The sequence below is a fragment of the Passer domesticus genome, chromosome 1 (assembly GCF_036417665.1).
Source record: "Passer domesticus isolate bPasDom1 chromosome 1, bPasDom1.hap1, whole genome shotgun sequence".
NCBI classification, from domain to species: Eukaryota; Metazoa; Chordata; class Aves; order Passeriformes; family Passeridae; genus Passer; species Passer domesticus.
The window spans coordinates 105730370-105750140 of NC_087474.1; the positions used below are offsets into that span (position 1 = coordinate 105730370).

The 19771-nt window shown below is 35.0% G+C and overlaps 1 protein-coding gene across 7 annotated transcripts in view; it reads right to left on the reverse strand.

Annotated features, from left to right (window-relative positions):
* CCDC102B (coiled-coil domain containing 102B) overlaps positions 1–19771 on the reverse strand; it is a 156470-nt gene that overhangs the window by 110059 nt on the left and 26640 nt on the right. For 6 of the 7 annotated variants that reach the window (XR_010368519.1, XM_064432560.1, XM_064432553.1 and 3 more), the window contains exon 5: positions 5148–5252. Coding sequence is in view for 6 of the 7 variants with exons in the window: in XM_064432560.1 (XP_064288630.1) it covers positions 5148–5252 (105 nt within the window). In the remaining variant the exon portion in view is untranslated. Of the gene's footprint in view, positions 1–1699; positions 3162–5147; positions 5253–19771 lie in introns of those variants that run through there. The other variant, XM_064432577.1, reaches the window with a different exon arrangement.

A 19771-nucleotide genomic window follows, 5' to 3' on the forward strand; every position in this document is an offset into this window, starting at 1 on the left:
CAAAGACAAAACTAAAATAACCTTCCTTCCTTCCTTCCTTCCTTCCTTCCTTCCTTCCTTCCTTCCTTCCTTCCTTCCTTCCTTCCTTCCTTCCTTCCTTCCTTCCTTCCTTCCTTCCTTCCTTCCTTCCTTCCTTCCTTCCTTCCTTCCTTCCTTCCTTCCTTCCTTCCTTCCTTCCTTCCTTCCTTCCTTCCTTCCTTCCTTCCTTCCTTCCTTCCTTCCTTCTCACCCTTCCTTCCTTCTCACCTTTCCTTCCCACCCTTCCTCTCAGGCTCAACATCACTTCTTTACTAATTTTCTCCACTATCTCTTCTATCTGTGCACAGAAGGGGAATGTCAGGATACAGCTTCTCCCTGGTTCTCTTTCCTCCTCGTGCTGTTCCGCTGTATCAGAGTGAGGGGTGTCACTCACATGGGATACAATCCTTCACAAACTGCTCAAGCATGGCTTCTTCTTGCAGGCCACAGTTCTTCAAGGACTGGTTGAGGATGGGAGCTTTCCATGCAGTGAGACTTTTAAGAGAGACTGTTCCAGAATGGGTCCCCTAGGTGTAGGAGTGTAGGAGAGTGCCCCCTAATGTCAGAGTGGCAAAGCTAGCCTTTGTCCCACAAAAAAGGAAAGAAGCCCAGAAGTTTCTCTCAACGATTAGGTGAAAAGCCACCTCATAGGACCTCAGAGACTTCACCAAAAACTTGGGGTCATCTAATTGGATAGAGGCCAAAAAGTCTCGCCTGGGCCATCAGGTAGAAAAGAGGAGAACAAAAGAACTAAGAGGCTTTTGTGAAGGTGTTTATACCAGGCGCAGATCTCTGTACCTGGCTCAGATTTTCTGTTTGTTATTTTGCCTTTTATTAAACCTTTTTGTTTCTAACACTGCAGCAGAAGCCATCCTGCTCATTATTTGCCTCCAAAGGTAATAGCTAAGCTATCCTTGGGTGTGCTAGGTTCCCTTTTGAGGGCTCATAACACTTGGCCCAAGAAAAAAGAACCTAGCACCGGGGGTCTGAGATTCCTGCCAGGAGCCTGCTCCTGCATGTGCTCTCACAGGGTGTGCTTTCCTTCAGGGCACAGGGTTCAGCAGAGGCTCATGCCTGGGAAGTAAGATGGCCATTTGCTCCACCACGGACCTCCACAGGCTGCATGGGCACAGCTCCCTCACCTTGCTCTGCACCATGGACTGCCGGGGAATCCATGCTCTGGCTCCCAGAGAACCTCCTCCCCTTCCTGCTTCAATGACCTTGGTGTCCGCAGGGTTGTTTCCCTCACATTGGCTCAACTTTGGCCAGAGGGTTTCCTTTGGAGCCACTTGGAGCTGCTTGTGTCTAGGGGAGCTCCTAAGCTCTTCTCACAAAGCCCATGGATATACGGATTTTTTTGCTAACAACATGATAACATTATCATATTCCAGATAGAAATCAAACTTAAAATAAAAATAATTTCATGCATCCACAAGTTGCACAGTTCAATATTCCAGTCCACTGCAAAACGTATTCCATTAATTTAATATTTCATAGCCAGCTATTTACCATAATCATTAGAGATAATACAAAAGAATAGTGAATATTCCTCAAAATTAATTTAAAAGTTTGTTTCAAGGTCATATTCACAGATGAAAAAGAAAATATTTTTCCATAAACATCATGTTTTGGGTATTGATTTATACCATCAACAAAGTGAGTTTTTTCATGCTATCCCTTCCTAGATGAACCAGTTAGATCCATTTAATATTTATTACCAAGATATCAGTCAAATAATATATCCATTAATTTAAATAGTATTTTCCATTTCAAGAAGTACAATCAATAAAACTGCACAGCAACAATGTCTGATCCCAATTGTTTCATCAATTCTGCTCATCTTGTACAACAGAACTTAACCTTTTAAAACTGCATGGGGAAACATTTTAAACCAACATACTGCCAGCTAAAAATAATATTAAGGACTCACACTTTTTGAAAGACATAATTAATATTACATTTTCTATTCAGAACTTCAGTCTATGTGGCTTATTACTATGAATGGCAAGAGATTGCACAAATTCTGTGTCCTATGGAGGTATGCATACATATTAAAGAGGAAGATAGCTATCAGCATGAAACTGTTTAGACAAGGATGTAAGGATTTAATTTCTGGGTATTGGTACCATGTTTTTAATACTACTAAAATCATTACTAAATAAAAAATGTTGCCATTGTTTGCTTGTGTCCTCTACAAGTGCAAATCAGCCGTATATCAATTAATAACACTGAATATTGTTTCAAACAACTACAATGGATGATGAAAATAATCTCACAAATAGGGGTTTTGGAAAAAAAAGTGGGACACTAGGCAACTGTGTTTTGCTTTGACATTCATTCTACAAAAAATTAGATGCATGTCTTGTGTCTACTTGCTAAATGAAGCCATAATCATACACATAAAGGTGCACAAAGACCTTTAAATAGTTGTAGTTTCAATTTTTGCTGACCTAGACATCTAACCAACACCTACATTATAGCAGTCATTCTTTTATACTACTCCAAACCTGCTTATAATGTTATTTTATTTGAACTTGAATCTACCATCCCAGAAATAAAAGGGTCTTGAACCAGAAGTTAAAGCAATTGTTTTCAGGTTATTTATAGTATTAGAGAAAATCAGAAACAGTCTCAGAATTTAGCAAGGTTCAACAGTGGCATTAGGATATGTCTACAAAGAAGAAGACAGGTTCCATCTAAATTGAGTTAGGCTGGAATCCTTGAAAAGGGGACTTTCTTAACACCTGTTTTGCATTTAACAGCAGCAGCAAGGTTAATTTTCTCATTAAGGGTTTGCCACAGCACTTTAATCCTCTTGCTCTTTAATTTTACTCATGTTGTCAATGGGTGTTTGGTATCACAGAAGAGTGTTTTTGGTGGTACCACTCGCTCTCTGCAGCCAGAGGCCAGGAGCCATGGACACAGTGAGAGGAATGCTTAGGATACTGTGGCAAGGAGAGGTGGCTGGAGGTGCTGCTGAAGACTGCAAGAGACCTCAGCCTTAGCAATGATGCAGGGCATGGCTCCCAGCCTAAATGGAGAAACACATCACGTGCTCAATTCACAGCTCTGGTGGGAAAATGCTCTCATCAAGGTCTTGCTGTCCCCTCTGAGGCTGGGGCAGGCAGACGCCATATCCTTGCCTGTAGGTGGGATCAAGAGGTTCTGTCATTAAGCTGAAAGAAGGGGCCAACAAGAACTTTGTGAAATTTAGCAGAGACAAATTCCTACACCTGGGAAAGAAGAGTGCCTTTAAATGACATGGTGATGATTTTTTTCCAAAGCAGCTGTTGCTTAGAGATTGGCTGGGTAATCAATCTGCTCGTGGTGTTGATCACTTTTTCATCACTTATTTTTCTTTTTTCCCCCTTCCCAGTTATTAATCAGTCTTTATCTCAATCCACAAGTTTTTTTTTTCTCAATTTTGCCCCTACAATTCTGTCCCCCAAGCCACTGCTGGGGAGTGAATGAGGCTGGGTGGGAGCTTATCTGCCAGCTTGGTCAAGCCATCACAAACACACTGCCCAGAGTAGGTCATGCAGACCTGGATGTTTTTGAGACCTCACTAGACAAAACCGTGAATAACTCAGTCTGACTTGAGAGCTGGTCTTGCTTTGAGCAGGAGGTAGGGCTGGAGATCTCATGAGGTCCAATCAGTCTGATTTGTCCCATAATTCCATGTTTTGCAGTTATTGTAAATCAAATATAGGGGTGCTTTACTAATGGAGAGAGATGATACTAACAGAGAGAGCTGATCACACATATCTAATAGTCTACGCAACTAACTGTTTTTTAAAAGAAAACCAAACATATAAACAAGCCAGCACAGACATATAAGTAAAAGAGATTTGAAATATAATAATATGCCTAAGTAGATGAACCTCTTTCTGGCCATACCTCCAACCTCAGGCTACTTGTGTTACAAATAAATCAAGAAAACACTTAATGTGATATGATATGATGTGATATGTATATGTTATCATAAAATAAATGATAGTAAAGTTAAAACCTGTTGCATGTTATGTGAAATATGTTAGAAAGGTGGGCTTATATGCATGAGCTTCCATTTGCTATTACTCAGTCATGATGGAAACAGAAAAATCATATGATTAAATTTAGCAGCAGACATCAAGTATAAAACCTCTCTCTCAGTTTTTCCCAAGAGAAATTACCTAGTTACTAAACCCTAAATCTAGTTACTTAGAATGTCATTATTCAACAGCAAATGCACATAAATTAGATTAAATTATTTGTTATTTAGGCAAAAAAAAAAAAAACCAACAAACAACGGTTTCTCATTACACAACTCATAACACCAGATATGTACATTTAGAGATTGATTGGTGGGTTGGGGGGCTTTTTGCTTTCTCTTTTTCAAACTTTCAGAGTCTCAATGAAAGTGGGAGCCTTCTGGATTACTTAGTTATCTAACTAAGTAACTTAGTTATCTAACTAATCTAACTGATTAGTTATCAGCATAGAAAATCATAAAATAAAGGAAATATGCTCAGCTAAGGGTCTTTGAATAAATTATCAAGTCATTTTCAGCAGGACAATAAATGAACAGGTCTTCAGGGGCACAAAAAAAATAAGGAATAGGCACTTCTTTCAGTTCTCCCTCTCCTAAGAAGAGATTTGATGTTCAACAAGACAGGGAAATGATCTGTCTCACAGTTACTTTTCTGCTTTGACCTTCATCAGGACTCTGTAGCTTGCAAAGCTTACTTAATCTCTTCTGCTCCTCCCAGTCTTCACTTTTGCTTCCTAGTCTTGTTATATTTGTCATTTCTCCCTGCACCTTTCAAAAATGAACAGAAAATATTTTCTGTTTCTGTGCCCTACAAAAATTCTAAGCCACTGAGGTCCAATTGCTCAAGTCTGGGATGCAGTAAGGGCTGATTTGTCTTGTATAATCTTTCCTTTATGGATGCTTTTTGGCATTTTGAAATAGTAATTTTGGGTATGAATGCTCCCCAAATAATTCAACTAAGTAATACTACTAAACTAAGTAAAAATAAGCTTGTTTTTAAGCAAAACCCTACTTCGTGCATTTTAATGATCACAACTCAATTTAGTTAGTGTTGCTTTATTTTTTGCTTCATCTCCAGAAGTTCCTGAATTTCTTTTACCTGCATTTTGAGTTTTCTGGTCTCTTCTTCCAAACTTTGTTTTTCTGCGTCTAGTCGCTCTCTCTTTCCCCATTCAGAGGCATTCTCACACCACATTCTTTCCATCTGGGAAGGTTGAGGGTAAGAGGAAGAATAACCAAAAAAGAAAGAAAAAGAAAGACGAATAATCTGATTAAAACCCCCTGGTTTTCACTGGGTGAGGCTAACGGCTTCACCTCAGAGTAAGGTCTGCACCTTAGAGATCAGCCCAAGGTGTAAGCTTTCCATGTGTCATAAAGTTAAATATTTTAATTTGAAAATGACAAAACCAGTCAATTTTTCATAAAATGGACCTGCAAAAAAGTATAGATAATTTTTATACAGTAACTGCAACAAAATCCTATTATTTTCCTGCTATTTCTAGAAAAATAGTATTAAAATAATAATAAAACGTTTTAAATAAAACTGAGACTGATTTTGCCTTGACAATGTCAAAGTTCACTTTTTGTTCTCCAAAAAACAAAAATCAGCATGTTTTTATTCTGTTTAAAACTAGTAGGATTGTAATAAATGTTTATTAAATTGAAGAAGTTCTAAAGTATACCTTCTGTACTACATAGCTATAATCAGAGGAAAGATTTTTAATTTTTCATGATAATCTCTTTCTTGTGGTCATGATTAATAGTCTTAAGCAAAATAATATCTTTTATGGCCAATGCTGTAACCTTAGTTTAGGATAATTTTATGAGTTTGTTAATCAAATCCTCATATAGGACAAATATATCAACAGAGACACATTACTAAGTCACATAGAGTAATTATCAAAGAACTGATTTATTCTTCAGAGACAACTAGATAGAGGTTTTTGTCAAGACTGCATGAAATACTTCTCAGACTTCAAATGAAAAAAATTGTAAATTGAATTTTTGTTTATAACACAAACCAGGTACTTATCAGGTAGTAATGGAAATTTATCAGAAGATTATTATCGGCAAGTACTTACTGTTAACAAGTTATTATTAACTGTTCTTAACAGGAGATTAAAAGAGATTAACATAGATTAAAAACTGTAAAAATAAAAGGCTCCAGTTCTTTTAATTGAGGTGAAAAAAAAGAAAATAATTGCTAATATGTTTTTAAAGGTTAAAATATTAAGATCTTTTTACAAATTTCAGTTCTGTGAGAACTAAAATAGATGGTTTGATAAAAATGGTGACTGAAAACATTGTAAGATACTTCTTCATTGAAGAAACAGGATATCTGTGCCACCAAGGCTTTAGAAAGAGCCATAGAGGTGCTCTTTTTCAGTTCTATTGGTTACTTTTATTCTAAAATCAATTTTTGGCAAATAATGAAAAGGTTCTGAATTGAGAGCAAAGAGAACGATCTGTTACAGCATAAAAGAAACATTTTTGATCCTGTGAATAGTAACGTCATTCTCTAGCTAAATCAAATTGCAAACTTGTCGGTTCCCACCTTATTTCTGAGTTAATAGAAACAACTAGAAACCGAATAAAGTTAAAGAAGCTCATTCAGATTATGAGAGGACAGCAAAAGTGATTGTTCCACTTTGCTCTGTGTTGGTGTTGCCTCACCTCAAGCACTGTCTGCAGTTTTGGGCACAGGTCAAAGTATTAGAGTGGGTCCGGAGTGATAGACTACAAGTTGCTAACCCCAATGCACAAGTAAATGTTTGATGCTCCCATGTTCCCAGTGAGGTCTTGAAAATCTATCCACTGAATTTCTGTACAATAGTTGGAAATTAAGGAATCACATGCCCTTATTTAGCAGCAAATATTATTTCTTTCCCACCAAATTTATGCAAGTTGTTTGAATACTTTCTACTGGACTACAATCACAAGCCCCATATTTTTCCCTAAATAAATGTGCGGGCATATTTATTATTACAAGTATCCATGAAAGTTCCAGAACATGAGAAACCCGGTCTTCTTGCAAAGCACCTGACAAAATACACAGCTGAAATTCTAAGCCTGAAAGTTCACCTTTTCACAGTGTTGACACTAATCAATAAAAATTCATTTTGTCAGACATCAAATCCAGAGAAATGACAAAACCATCCAAGGTTGAATTTCAGTCAAGAAATTAAGCAGAATATGACTATCACATGAAGATCTGATGTCAAAGATAAATTTATTTACCTACGTCTGTAAAATTTCAATTCATTGCAGCCAAGATGCAACTATGATAAATTTACATATTTAACAGTCCTGATTTCAGCTGGGATAGGAGTTCATTTTCTTCCTACTAGATGGGATTCAGTACTATGTTCTGACTTTAGTATGAGAATATTCTTGATAACAAAGGGAAATTTTCATTGTTACTGAGCAATACTTACACTAAGTCAAGGCATTTTCAGCTTCTCATACTGCCCTGCGAGCAAGGAGGCTCAGCCTGCACAAGAATCGGGTAGTGGACAGCTAACCCAAAGCAGCCACAGGGATATTCCATTCTATAAAATGCTCTTGTGTGAAATGCCACAATTCTGATTTATGAAGAAAAGTGAAAGCTTAAGAAAAAATTTGCGACATGAAAAGATCTTGAGGTCTTTCATTTTCCTTTAAAATGTGAATGTTTCCCCTCCATAAAATATCTGTGCAGACTTGCACTGAATTTTACTTTTCAATAGGAAGACAAAAATAATGGTGGAAGCATAGAATGAGGTCAAGGTAGTGTCAATGAACTGGATAATTGCAAAGGTGAATGGGGGAAATGAAGTACAGTGTACTGACCTTTTGAAACTGGATAATTACATCTTAGAGCTAACCTACACCACTTTATGAATAGCATGAAAGGCAGAACCCTGAAAAAAAACCAGACACAGAAAAAGCAACTCCACCTTGTACAGTTCATTAGCAGGAAAATCTTAATGCTCTTGTTTAGTTTAAGGCAATATAACAGTGGTTTAGGTTCCAAAAGTTTTATTGAAACAAGATTTTTATCCTTCCCCTTAGTTAAGAAAAGATACAGCAGGATGAAGGGCAACAATTAAGGTGCAATGAATGCAAAAAGAAAGATGATGAAGATGAAATATGGCAGTCAACATGATTTCAGGCAGTAAACAGAAGAAATTCCATGCACCCTTCAGCTTTTGTTTTTTTAAATGCAAAGATTTGTTAGCTTTCTATAAAACTATAAAACTTGGAAAGTATATTTAGAGACCTATGATCTTCATCTTTTTAAAAGAAGTTTTTAAGACAAAGTTGGACAGAACACAAGCATTATGTCAAAAAAGCCCTGTAGTTTTGATCTGATCTGACTTAATGTCAGAAATAAAAAACTGCCAAGCCAACCAGAAATTCTCCCTGTAAAATTTTTCTTGTACAAAACTGTCATTTTCTTTACCAAAAGCATGTTCTGTGAAAGATTATCTGCATATCTCAAATAAAAGCTGATTTGACCGAGAATAGAAGAGTTTTATTTAGTTTTTTTTTTTCATTTCCAATCGGAATCTTACACAATCAGAGCAAATCATTAGTTTCTAATACTATCTGTCTTTATACTCAGAACCTACAGGGAATCTGAATGAGGCCTACAAACTTGTGACCCAGAGAGGGAAGAATTCCTGTTTGATATAGTGACCTCGGGTAGCCTCACTCAAGTACAAATGTAAAACATGTGCTTCAGTTTGTGCAGATCAAAAATTAAAATTTAAAATCAATATGCTATTTTTTTTCCCTTAAAATGACAATGCAGGGCTTTTTTTTATGTTGCAAAGCAAGATAAATGAACACATCTTTTCTGGATTCTTGATTCCACATTGTATTGTGCATAGAGGTAATTTCCACTCATCCATGCCACAAATTATTCTACAGAATTTAAGCAAGAGGTATATTACACTGAAAATTTAATAAGCCACGGGTTGATTATGAATTAAGGACCATGACACCCTCCTAATAAAGAAAACCCATTGAAATAACCATAAATCTTTATAAAGTCACAAGTGAATTTCATTCTTACTAATTTCTTCCCCGTAGTTAGTCAGAAAACTCAGCACAAGAAGCAAATTTTTCCTTTCTGTAACTCAGACAGGAATATTGTCTCTCAAAAAAGGTCATATCCATGTCTTTTCAGAGCCAAGAACTCAAAAACGGTGAATTTTTACCGATCATTTTTAAAATTATTGCACATTCATAAGAAATGCAAGGAAGAGAATGTGCCCTTTTACAGTGGTATTTTATGAGATGTCATCAACTTCCAAAGTATGGAATGTGCTTCAGCTGCTAGAAGGAATAGCAAACACGCAGCTTCCTTAAATAAGATATTGAGATAGATTGGATCCAATGAACTGAAAGCCACCTCTGCCTAAAGATCAAGCAAAAGCTCCACATTCCTGCACTGAATTCACTGTGAAACATCATTACAATTCCTGACATAGTTGCACAGGGTCTGAAGATATTTTTATCAGTGGTTTAAAAGTAATGGTATCAAATGCTTAAACAGAGTCTCTCAGCATAATTGGGAGAAAAAACTTTTTTGTTGTAGGATCATGAAAAAACTCATACAGCCAGCAGCATCTTCAAAGAGATAGACAAGAGAAGAAAACAGTTACATTGATTAATCTGGTTCTCTTAAATCACTTCCAGTTTTAGTTCAGCTGTATCTGTAGAACCTGGAAGATACACCATGGTTCCACTCCACTGCTCACTTCCCTTTGAGAAAGGTGTAGGAGGAAGATGCATTTCACATAGCAAGACAATCACGTGCAACTGGATAGAAAACAGTTCCAAGAATCTTTGTTACTTGCAAAACAACTCCTATTTTGTTGGGATATAGGGGAGGGAGTCTGGGTTTTTTTGTTTGTTTGTTTTTTTTTAAATTATTTTCTATTTTATTGGGATTTTTTTTTTTTAATTTTGAGATTTCTATGGCTAGAAGTCTGTAAGAACGTGAAAAAAACTGCCAAAGCCCCTAAGGTCTTAAACAAAACTCATCAAGTTTCCTGCTTCCAGGATCAGGGCTGCTGCATGCAGGTGTGGTGTTTGCTGACAAGCAAAATTCTTACTTAGCATGTGTGACACTGGGCAGTTTTGCAATGATTATTTCCAGTATGTCTGACATTTTCTAGAATTTTTTTCTTTTTCCACCTAAAAGGTGCAAAGACTACCAGAATCCATATCACTCCTTCCACAGGAGAGGGAAGACAAATGCTGGCTACCACTTTATTTGACAAATGCTTCAATACAGAAAAAAAAAAAAAAAAATTTACTCTGTTTTTTTTCCTATTGTATGCAAGTCTGCCAAGAATACCATTTAGTCCATCAGCAACTATACTGAAACCATGATAAATGTTATTGTGCCTGACAATATCTTGAGACACCAAGCCTTGCAAGAAATAGAACTTTTTAATGAATGCTTATATTCATAACAATGTCTAGCACCAGCATATTTAGTAATCAAATGTTTCCTCCTCCTGGTTCAACTCAAATGCTTAAGTCTGCTGGAAGCTGATATCATTGCACTATGCTGACATTAAATGGAAAGTTGCTGATTTACCACTAATTTTTTTCTCTCCCCTTGTCTACACACAGAGAAAACTCTTTTGTGTGTATGACTAGTTTAAAAGAAGTGAGTTATGCAGGAATAGAAGTTGTGCATAGATATATAAAAAGCTTTAAGCCTGAAACTTATACAGCAATAAGAAATAATATAAGAGAGGCATAAATAAGTTCAAGAATAGGAACATGGTCAGGTGGAGAAAATTACCTTTGATCTTACAGGTCTTTCTTTCTATCTGAATCTGGCACTGCTTTCATCAGTTTCTTGTGAGCTCAATTTCATATGGACTATGTATTACATTAAAACTAACACCACCTGTTCAAGAGAATCTACTATTTATTCAAAAAAAACAAATTTTCTATCAACATCTATCATAGAAAATTATCCATAATGTTTATCTAAAATTCTACTTTCACCATTTATTTGTAAATAATTGAATACTTCTTATTTGAGATCAGTAAAGAGAATATCAACACATCATGCACTCATTTCTACTTTAAAATTATGAAGGGTTTTTGCATTTTGATCTCATTTAAAATGAGAAACACTTATATTTTTCATGTGGAAAAACTAAACAAGATGACTTCACAAATATTGGAAGTTTCTTTCAGTATCACAGAATGGATAAGGTAGGAAAGACCACAGTGGGCCATCTGGGCCAACATCCCTGCTCAAGCGGGGTATGTTAACCTTCCTCATTGTAATCCCAATTCATAACAAGATTGAGACTAGAAGAATGTCTAAACAATCATGTCTACCAAGCTGTACAGTGTTTCTTATTTAGTCAACGTTTTCATGCATCAAAAATAATTTTGAAAATTATTAGAAAAAAATTTTAAACTAGAATGGACTATTATAATGAAGATATAAAAACACATGCTATAAATAAAGAATCTGATATTTATAAGATGTAAGGACAATTTTGTCAAGTAGACATTCTTGCAGGCTTGCCAGAAAAGCATGAATGTTTGCATGAGTATTTAAAAACAATGCAGAGTATGATTATTTTTTCTGATACATTTTGTGCTGTTCTATTCTCAATGTTCTACTGATATATAAACAAAATGTTAAACGATTTGTAGGCTGTCTTGGAAACTAAGGGACTTTCACCCATTGTTTAAAACAAGAAAATACAAAAATGCTGGGTTTGTTTTTATAGCCAGGCGATATATTAAACATATCCACGTGCCCTGATCAGCCAAATCACTAATGCACATGAAAAATAAACCATGTACTTTATTATCTTGCAGAACAGAATTAAACAATCTGTAGTTCAAAATGCAAACCTCCAAACATATATCCTATCATACCAGTCCACACAAATGCCTGTTAGTTTTGTTATGAGTAAAGTGTGCTTCAGCTGAGAGAAACACAGAAAAAAAAAGTATCCGCTGCTGCCACATAAGGAGCCACTGAAGTACCTGCCCCCTCACCACCAGAATCTTGTTTGCTGCATCTTAGAAAAAAAAATGCTCCTGAAAGAAAAATGAAAACCTGGATTTCTAAATTAGGGAAAAGATATGTAATCTGTAATCTGCTTCTCCAGCATTTTGAAAGTTGCCATAATAAATAATGCCTGCTTTTTCTTTTTGTCTACAGCTGGTTTAAGAGTATCTCTCCCTTGCAAATATCCTAACTATCAAGGTACTGGGAATTTTTTAGAATTTTCCTGAAATTCTCCTCTCTTCCCCTATAAAATGAAAGCAGTAAGTGAGAGCTATTTACTCACTGAAAAGGAAAAAAAATACAATTAAATTACCAATAATAAATTGTCCATCAAATAATTCTTCCTTTAAAACTTTTACTGTTGTTTAGAAACAAATACACGTATTCTCTGATTTTATATATACCCATGCCATAGATAATTTCATGCAGACCTTACACCTCTATTATAATATGGACAACAGTAGAAGGACTTTATTTTCCATCTCTGTCTGGGACTAAGACCCTCTCCTCTAGCTCACACCACAAAGACCCTCAGTACAGACTTGGCTGCCCTGGACACCCCAATTCTAGTCCCATTCCAACAGCACCTCTAAGCATTCTCTTTTGCTCAACCCTAAGAGAAACTTTGCTCCAGTCTCTGTCTGGAGCAAAGAACTTCACCTCCAGAAATTCTGTCAGCATCACTCACAACTTCTCCTGCTCTGTATTTCTCCTTTTAGCTGCTGTTCAGCTATATTCCCCTCCTACTTCTATGGTTTACTGTATTTCAAAAGTAACGCTCATGGTATTAAATGTACCAACATCTACATCAAATGTAACTTACTCAGCTGCACTAAAAAGATGCTTCACTATCTTACTTCAGTAATTTGACTCTACAAATTTACTAAATGTCCTCTTTTACTATGGTCTTTCACACTATCCAGTATCAGTTTTTTATGTGAGTTCCTTTCTAGCCTACTTCATACTAACCACTCCCAAAAGTTTTCTCAGTTTCTGGAAATTGCCTATAAGTCAAACACTTTTCACTCTTTCCTGCACAAATCTGAGAGCAGTTTTCAGAGTAATTCCTGACTGCAGAGACAAAAGTTGAAGCATTGGTTCCAACATAATTTAATTACTTATAACTCTAATCTTAGACATGTTTTAAGTAGCCTTTGACTTGAAGGCTATTTTTTTAATAATGAAAAAACCAGTCAGATTCAAGTGATTTCTGTACTTCCCATAATTAGAAACAGAGACTGAATCTACAGTCATTTGAATGCACTGGGCATCTTTTTGCAGCATACCTTCTACTGCAGGCTCTTCAAATTATGTTGTTGTTGTTGTTGTTGTGTTTAGCAAAATACTGGTGCTTAGATAATCATGATCTTACACAAAAATGGCATGTACAAGATGCTGTTTGCTATATTCTTAAATGGAAATTATATTTGAGTTGGGACTAACATGACTAAATTATCAAACTACTTTTCCTTTTTTGACTGGAAATGAACATAGTAATTAGAGTTCTAACCAAGATTGATCTATACAAACATTATACAGTGGTTTAGGTGAACTTAATATGTTTTCTAATCTCCTTCAAGGAAATAATTCACATTTCAGCTAATCCCTTAGAGAATACTGCTTGAAATTTATAAGGGACTCGTGCCAACCAAAACCCTCAAAGCATGACAAGCCACCACTCATGTGGAGAGTGAGAATTCCAGTGTACGGACAAATGACTATTTCCTTTTGCTACTGTGCACGGTGAGGTCAAATTTTTAATCCAGGGAAAAAAAACAGCAAAAATTCCCATATTAACTAATAATCAACAGATCTAATAACTGTAGCTCACGACAATTAAAAAAAATTAAAAGTAAAAAATACGCTTTAATATTTATGTTTCACTAACAAACAAGGTGAAACTTGAGCTCTTGAAAAGTACAAGGAAGGGCTAGATTTGTTTACAAACAATAGCCTGCTTTTCTTATAGGTGATTGGATTATGATAAAATGCAGAAGGGGTGGCAGTGGTAATAGAATAAACAAACTACATTTAAAATTCTAAGTAAATGGCAAAGATTGTTTTAGGAGTAGGATTACATTAATATTTTTCCTAATGTAATTTGAAATCTCAAAGGTTTGGCATTCTTAAGCAAAAAAAAAAAAAAAAAAAAAAAAAAAAAGAATCAAAGCAGAAACTTTCACCCCTTAATCTTCCTCACTGACATCTTACTTTATGAGACAGAGAGGAGGGAGGGAGGACTCCTCACTCTGTGCTAAAAAGTTCAATTCCAGAATTTCTGGTTTATATTTTAAAAGAAGGTGGAATAGGACCCTGCTGAGAATATATATATTTTTAATGACACCTGAAACTTCTTATTAAACTCTGCTTAATTCCCTTTTTCATCCAAGTATTGTTGCAAGACTGAAGTTTCCCAGTTTAAGAGGTTCTATGATCTTCATTTAGCTTACTAACATTGCTAGTGTTCTTATCAGGGGGAGGGGACCATGTATGTATGTGGATTTTTGGTTGTTTTTCCAAGTCAAACCTAATATAACAAGCTTCTTCCCAAAATAAGGAACACAGTCTAAGCTCTGGGAGACCTGAGACTGACTAATGCAAAACCTCTTTTTAATAGCAAGATAAAAAATAGATTTGTATGCCTCTGAGTAGAAATACATGTACAGACTTTAATCGAAGGAAAAATGAGCTCATATTCTATGGAAAGAAATGACCAGACCAATTAAATTTTCATTCTTAACTTTCTGAGCAATAACAATTTATATATCATTTACAGAAAATAATTTTTATATTTGGTATTTTTACAAATAAACAGCCTAGAGATTTAATTGCAGTCCAGACTATAAAAGCTTGCCCCCTGTTACTTCAAATAGTTATTGACTGCTGTGTGTTTATGTAGTTATTATTAGTAATTAATTTAGGAACTAGAAGACACCATAAGCCATTCTAATAAGTACTCTGAAAGGAAGATGACCACCCTTCCTCAAAAAATACAGGGATTGATCATAAGAAGATGAATGCAGACATGTAGAAAATCATCTGGAAAAAAATGTTAAATAGTGCAATGGGTAATATATTTATTTATTTGCTTGTTTGTTTGTGAAGTTTTATTTACTGTACAGAAGGTCAATAACTCTTTTGCTTACAACCAATTTCTTAGCCAGCTTTCCATCCTCACTTTATATTGTTGAATTGAGAAAAATGTACAGCTAAATAAAGAACTGTAAAGAAACAGAGAAATCAATAACGATCAGCATGATCAGGAAACATTCAAAACAAGTTCAAATTGTGCTCAGTCTCAAGAAGTTCCTAAACTGTATGGGTATTACATGGTGCAGATCAGAACACTGTTCAATCCAATTTTAATTTTGAATACAAAATTATTGAATTGATAATATTAAAGATATAATAGGAATGCTAACTGACAGATTGGAAAATAAGATATTAACTAAACTTAAAGTACATTTTTTAATCTAAGTGCTAAAGAATCACAACAAAAAAACATCAAAATGACAGTAACAGTCAAAGCCCCTACATTTAACTTAGGGACTACACAAGTTCACTTATCTTACAGATGATGAGTGTTGACATTTAAGATTAATGGTCATGGGATGCTGGGAATAGGATGTTTTCTGTAACTGTAGGTCTCTATAAATAAATACATGTCAGATTACTAGAATACTAAATAATGTGAAAGCACACTAGAATTTGTAATCATTGCTTTCCTGTAGGAAAAGCACCCATACCAACATATTTAAATAAAATTTGGAAGTCTGATTTGACATAAAGTGAAATTTTCAGGAAAATCAAAATGGCATCAAGGTTCCTTGATGACTACCAGACTATTATAGCAATGTTACTTAAAGTGCAGATAAATTGCACTATAATACACCAGATTCCAAAAGTTGCCATGGTCTGATGCAGTGAACTTTCTCCTTAAGCATTAACAACCTATCCTAAAAGGGACAAATTAAACCAGTATTCAAGCTTGCTTTCTCTTCTGAACTGTAAATTCAACAGGATTCAAGAAGTAGAGGAGATGACTTGTTCAAAGAAATTTAAAAGTCTTATGCTGCTTAGAGTTCAGGTAAATATAGCATAGGACATTTCTCCATACAGCTCTCCATTCAGATTAAGAACCTGAAATATACAACTTTAGTTGTTTGATCTAGATAAGCAATTACATAAAATAATCTCTGTAGAGCAGTGGTTCTACTGCTTACGGTTTACATGTCTTCTGTTTTATCTGAGCCATACCCACAACAGAATATCATACTGATACTCTGAAGTTTCAAGTGTCCCTGAAGAATCTTCTTTTACAATTTCCAATCACCTGTTACTACACAGTTTAGGAACTGATCAAAGGTTCATTGACACCAGCAGATTTCTCATTGACTTCAATTTAGCACTCATGCTGTTACATAAAGAAATATGCAGTACTTCACCAATTAGAAGAAAATTATCTAAGGCTGCTTTCCCAATCAAGCCTCCTCTCAAACTGGATTGTTAATTTTTAAGTGACACATTGCTCCCCTTATCCAGATAAGAATAAAAAAAGGAACTGAATCACTAACTGCAAAACGCTTGTATCTTTAATTAAATCCTTTAATGTCATCAATTTTCAACATTCTACTTGTCGTTACATTTAATTCTTCAGTGATTGGTTACTTTTTTCAAGTAAATTCTTCCCAAGTTGCTTTTATGTGGATCAATGACAAGTAAGCACACTAGCAGAAATATTTACTTTAACAACTAAATGAATGTTAAAATATAACACCAAAAGATAAACTCAGGGGAGTTAAACATATGTTAAAAATTAAATATTAAAAAGCCTTTTTGTTCTGTTTTGTTTTTTTTTTTTTTAACCATACATGGCAAAGAATTAATTTCTGATATAGAGAGCCATATGGTGAACGGATCACATTAGTACATTATTAAGAAGCAACTTTGTCATAATTTTGAGCCTTTCAATCTGAACTACGCAAAATTATTTTAATTATATATGCAATCATAGAATCATACAGTGACCTGAATTGGAAGGAACCTTGAAGATCATCAAGATCCAACCCCCTGCTCTGGGAAGGAGCACCTTGACCAATCCCTAGGACCAATCACTTCATGTACACAAACACACACATACACACACATCTATGTGTGTGTGTGTATTTGCACATTCCTCCCTCATTTTCATTTCACCAAGTTCTGCTTTCTGCCAGTAGCAGGACAAAAGGCTAAACAAACCTCCTCAAATGGTGCCATTTAGGCATGGTGCTCCTATCACAGAAAATCTGTGTGCAGAAACACATTTCAGTATCCACATATGTTTCTTCTGAACATACTTTCTTACAGAACTAACTTTTCATCTCTCACTTGTCCTTAAATTTAAAAAAACCCCCAAAAAACAATAAATAATCTTAGTCTTACTTGGTGTTTGCAATGCAAATTGTGTAATGAAGACAGAGAAAATATTGGCAAGTATGATCTAATGGAGTTTAAATATCTTGTCAGAAGCCAGTATGGGAAAAAAAGTCAATAAAACTGTAAGCTTATCCTGCACTTTCCAAATTAGATTTGTGGGAAAATAAACATCAAATGGAACCTTAATTTTATGCAGCATGACAAATTATACTTTATGCTGGACACTAAGAACATTAACTACATCATTTCCAGAGATAAAACTAAATATGAACAGGGACCTGATATAGGAAGAGTGGAAAGAATAGTTAACTCTGCAAGAATTGCAGCTGAAGCAACAATACAGGATTCTTTCCTTATTCTCTGACCACCTGTCAATTATTGTAATTTATACAGGAACACTCAAAATTCTAGACCTAGTCTAAAAATAATGAGATTTTATTACAGAAAAATTAACTGCACCAAGTTTCCATTCTATAAAGTCATTTGCATTCTCAAATAATTCAGATGCTGTTTACAGAAAATTGCCTAATGATATTTTAAATCCCAGCCTTGAGGCTTCTGATATCAAACTCTATAAAAACCTCCTGTAGCACACTAAAATAGACTACTTTCTATTCTCTATAAAATTATTTTTTGTACATAATTTTGTTCCTATGATAGCCACACAAAGTACTCAGCATTTCTGGGGATCTTAGGTAAGAAATTAAACAGAGAAATTCACAGGAGCTAATACAGCCTGAATGGCTGATAATTATTATGTTTCTGCAGGATTCAGGGGACAATCAGAAAGCATTTTTTGAGTCGGGTGAAGGGTATGTGACAGAATGGATGATCTTACCATATGTATCTAAATTTTCTCTAAGATATAAGAGTATTGTGTTTTCTATTTCATATATGTACTAAGTGAATGAAAAAAAAAGCAATTTCAGGTAAACAGCTGTGTAGCACATTCACACTGTTAGGTAATTTCAGAATAAAGCTTTCTGGAGAAGGTAGAAATCATCCAGAGATTTTAACAAGATCTACCTGTTGACAACTTGGGGCCTCCGAATAGGCTGTTCCACTTTAAAGAGCATTTAAATGTTTACAATGATAGGAGAAAAGTTTATTTATCCAGAAGCTTCACTCACATTAGTGGAGCTTCCTTCATCTGGCATCTGGGAACAACAGGTAGGAACCATTCACAATCTCTTAAAGAAAGTAATGCTCCTAACAACAATACATAGATTGTTGTAATATAGTGTAATACATCTATATACTGAGAGAGAGAACAGAAAACATTTGTTTAAAAAAATGTTTAAAGATGGGGTTTTTGGCTTTATCGCAAAATCAATAGCTGGTGACGTACGTTCAATTGTAAAAAAATAAAAGAGGAAGAACAGAAATGTCTCTGCCAAATATACCAAATGGTCATTTAGATTGTTTTCCTTTTCATCTAGGTATACTTTTTAATCACTGATGCTTCTAAAAGATTTAAGTACCAATTAGTGTAATTTTTGACTCATATCCCACAAACTGAGATAGGAATTTCCCTCATTAACTACCAAAGCACTAAATAATGTAGAGGAAGAGTACATTCTGTACTTCAGCTAACTGAAAATTCTTTTAAACAACACAGACTTGCACTGCCTATAGAGACATTTGTAAGTCTACAGTGCACACCAGTGGACTATAGTAGTACATGCATTTTTCCATGTTTTTCAGGATATTTTTGTAAATATTCCATCTTATTTAGCTCTTAAATGACCAGAAAAGCACATCCTTCAGGATTTATAAAGACGGATATAAAATTTTGAGGAAGATTTGCAACGAGTATAAACAAGAATGTTTTATTGCACATAAGATTAAATGATCATTCTAAAACCTAAGACTTCAACAGGCTTGCTGACTCCAATTCTATATTAATAAACATCACAGCAACACACCAAGGATTTGCTTTGTTTTCCAGAGTCCAAAGGCCTAACTAATCAAACTCAGACATACTTTTTTTCTTTCTCAGATTGATGGTTAATGGAGCTGTAAACTAAACTGTATCTGAAAAAATTGGATATTCCATTCCTGGGGACATTCAACAAGCAAAATTATAGATGTAAAATTTTTCCTGTTCTTCAGAGAACTTAAAGATTCCTACTCTTTCCAACAAAGTTTACTTTAAACCCAAGCATATCTAATGTCAATACTCTTTATTTACTCAACAGCCTTACAAACAACTTTTGCCTTTCTGTAGATACTCATGTAAAGACAACAATTAGTGTAATTTTATA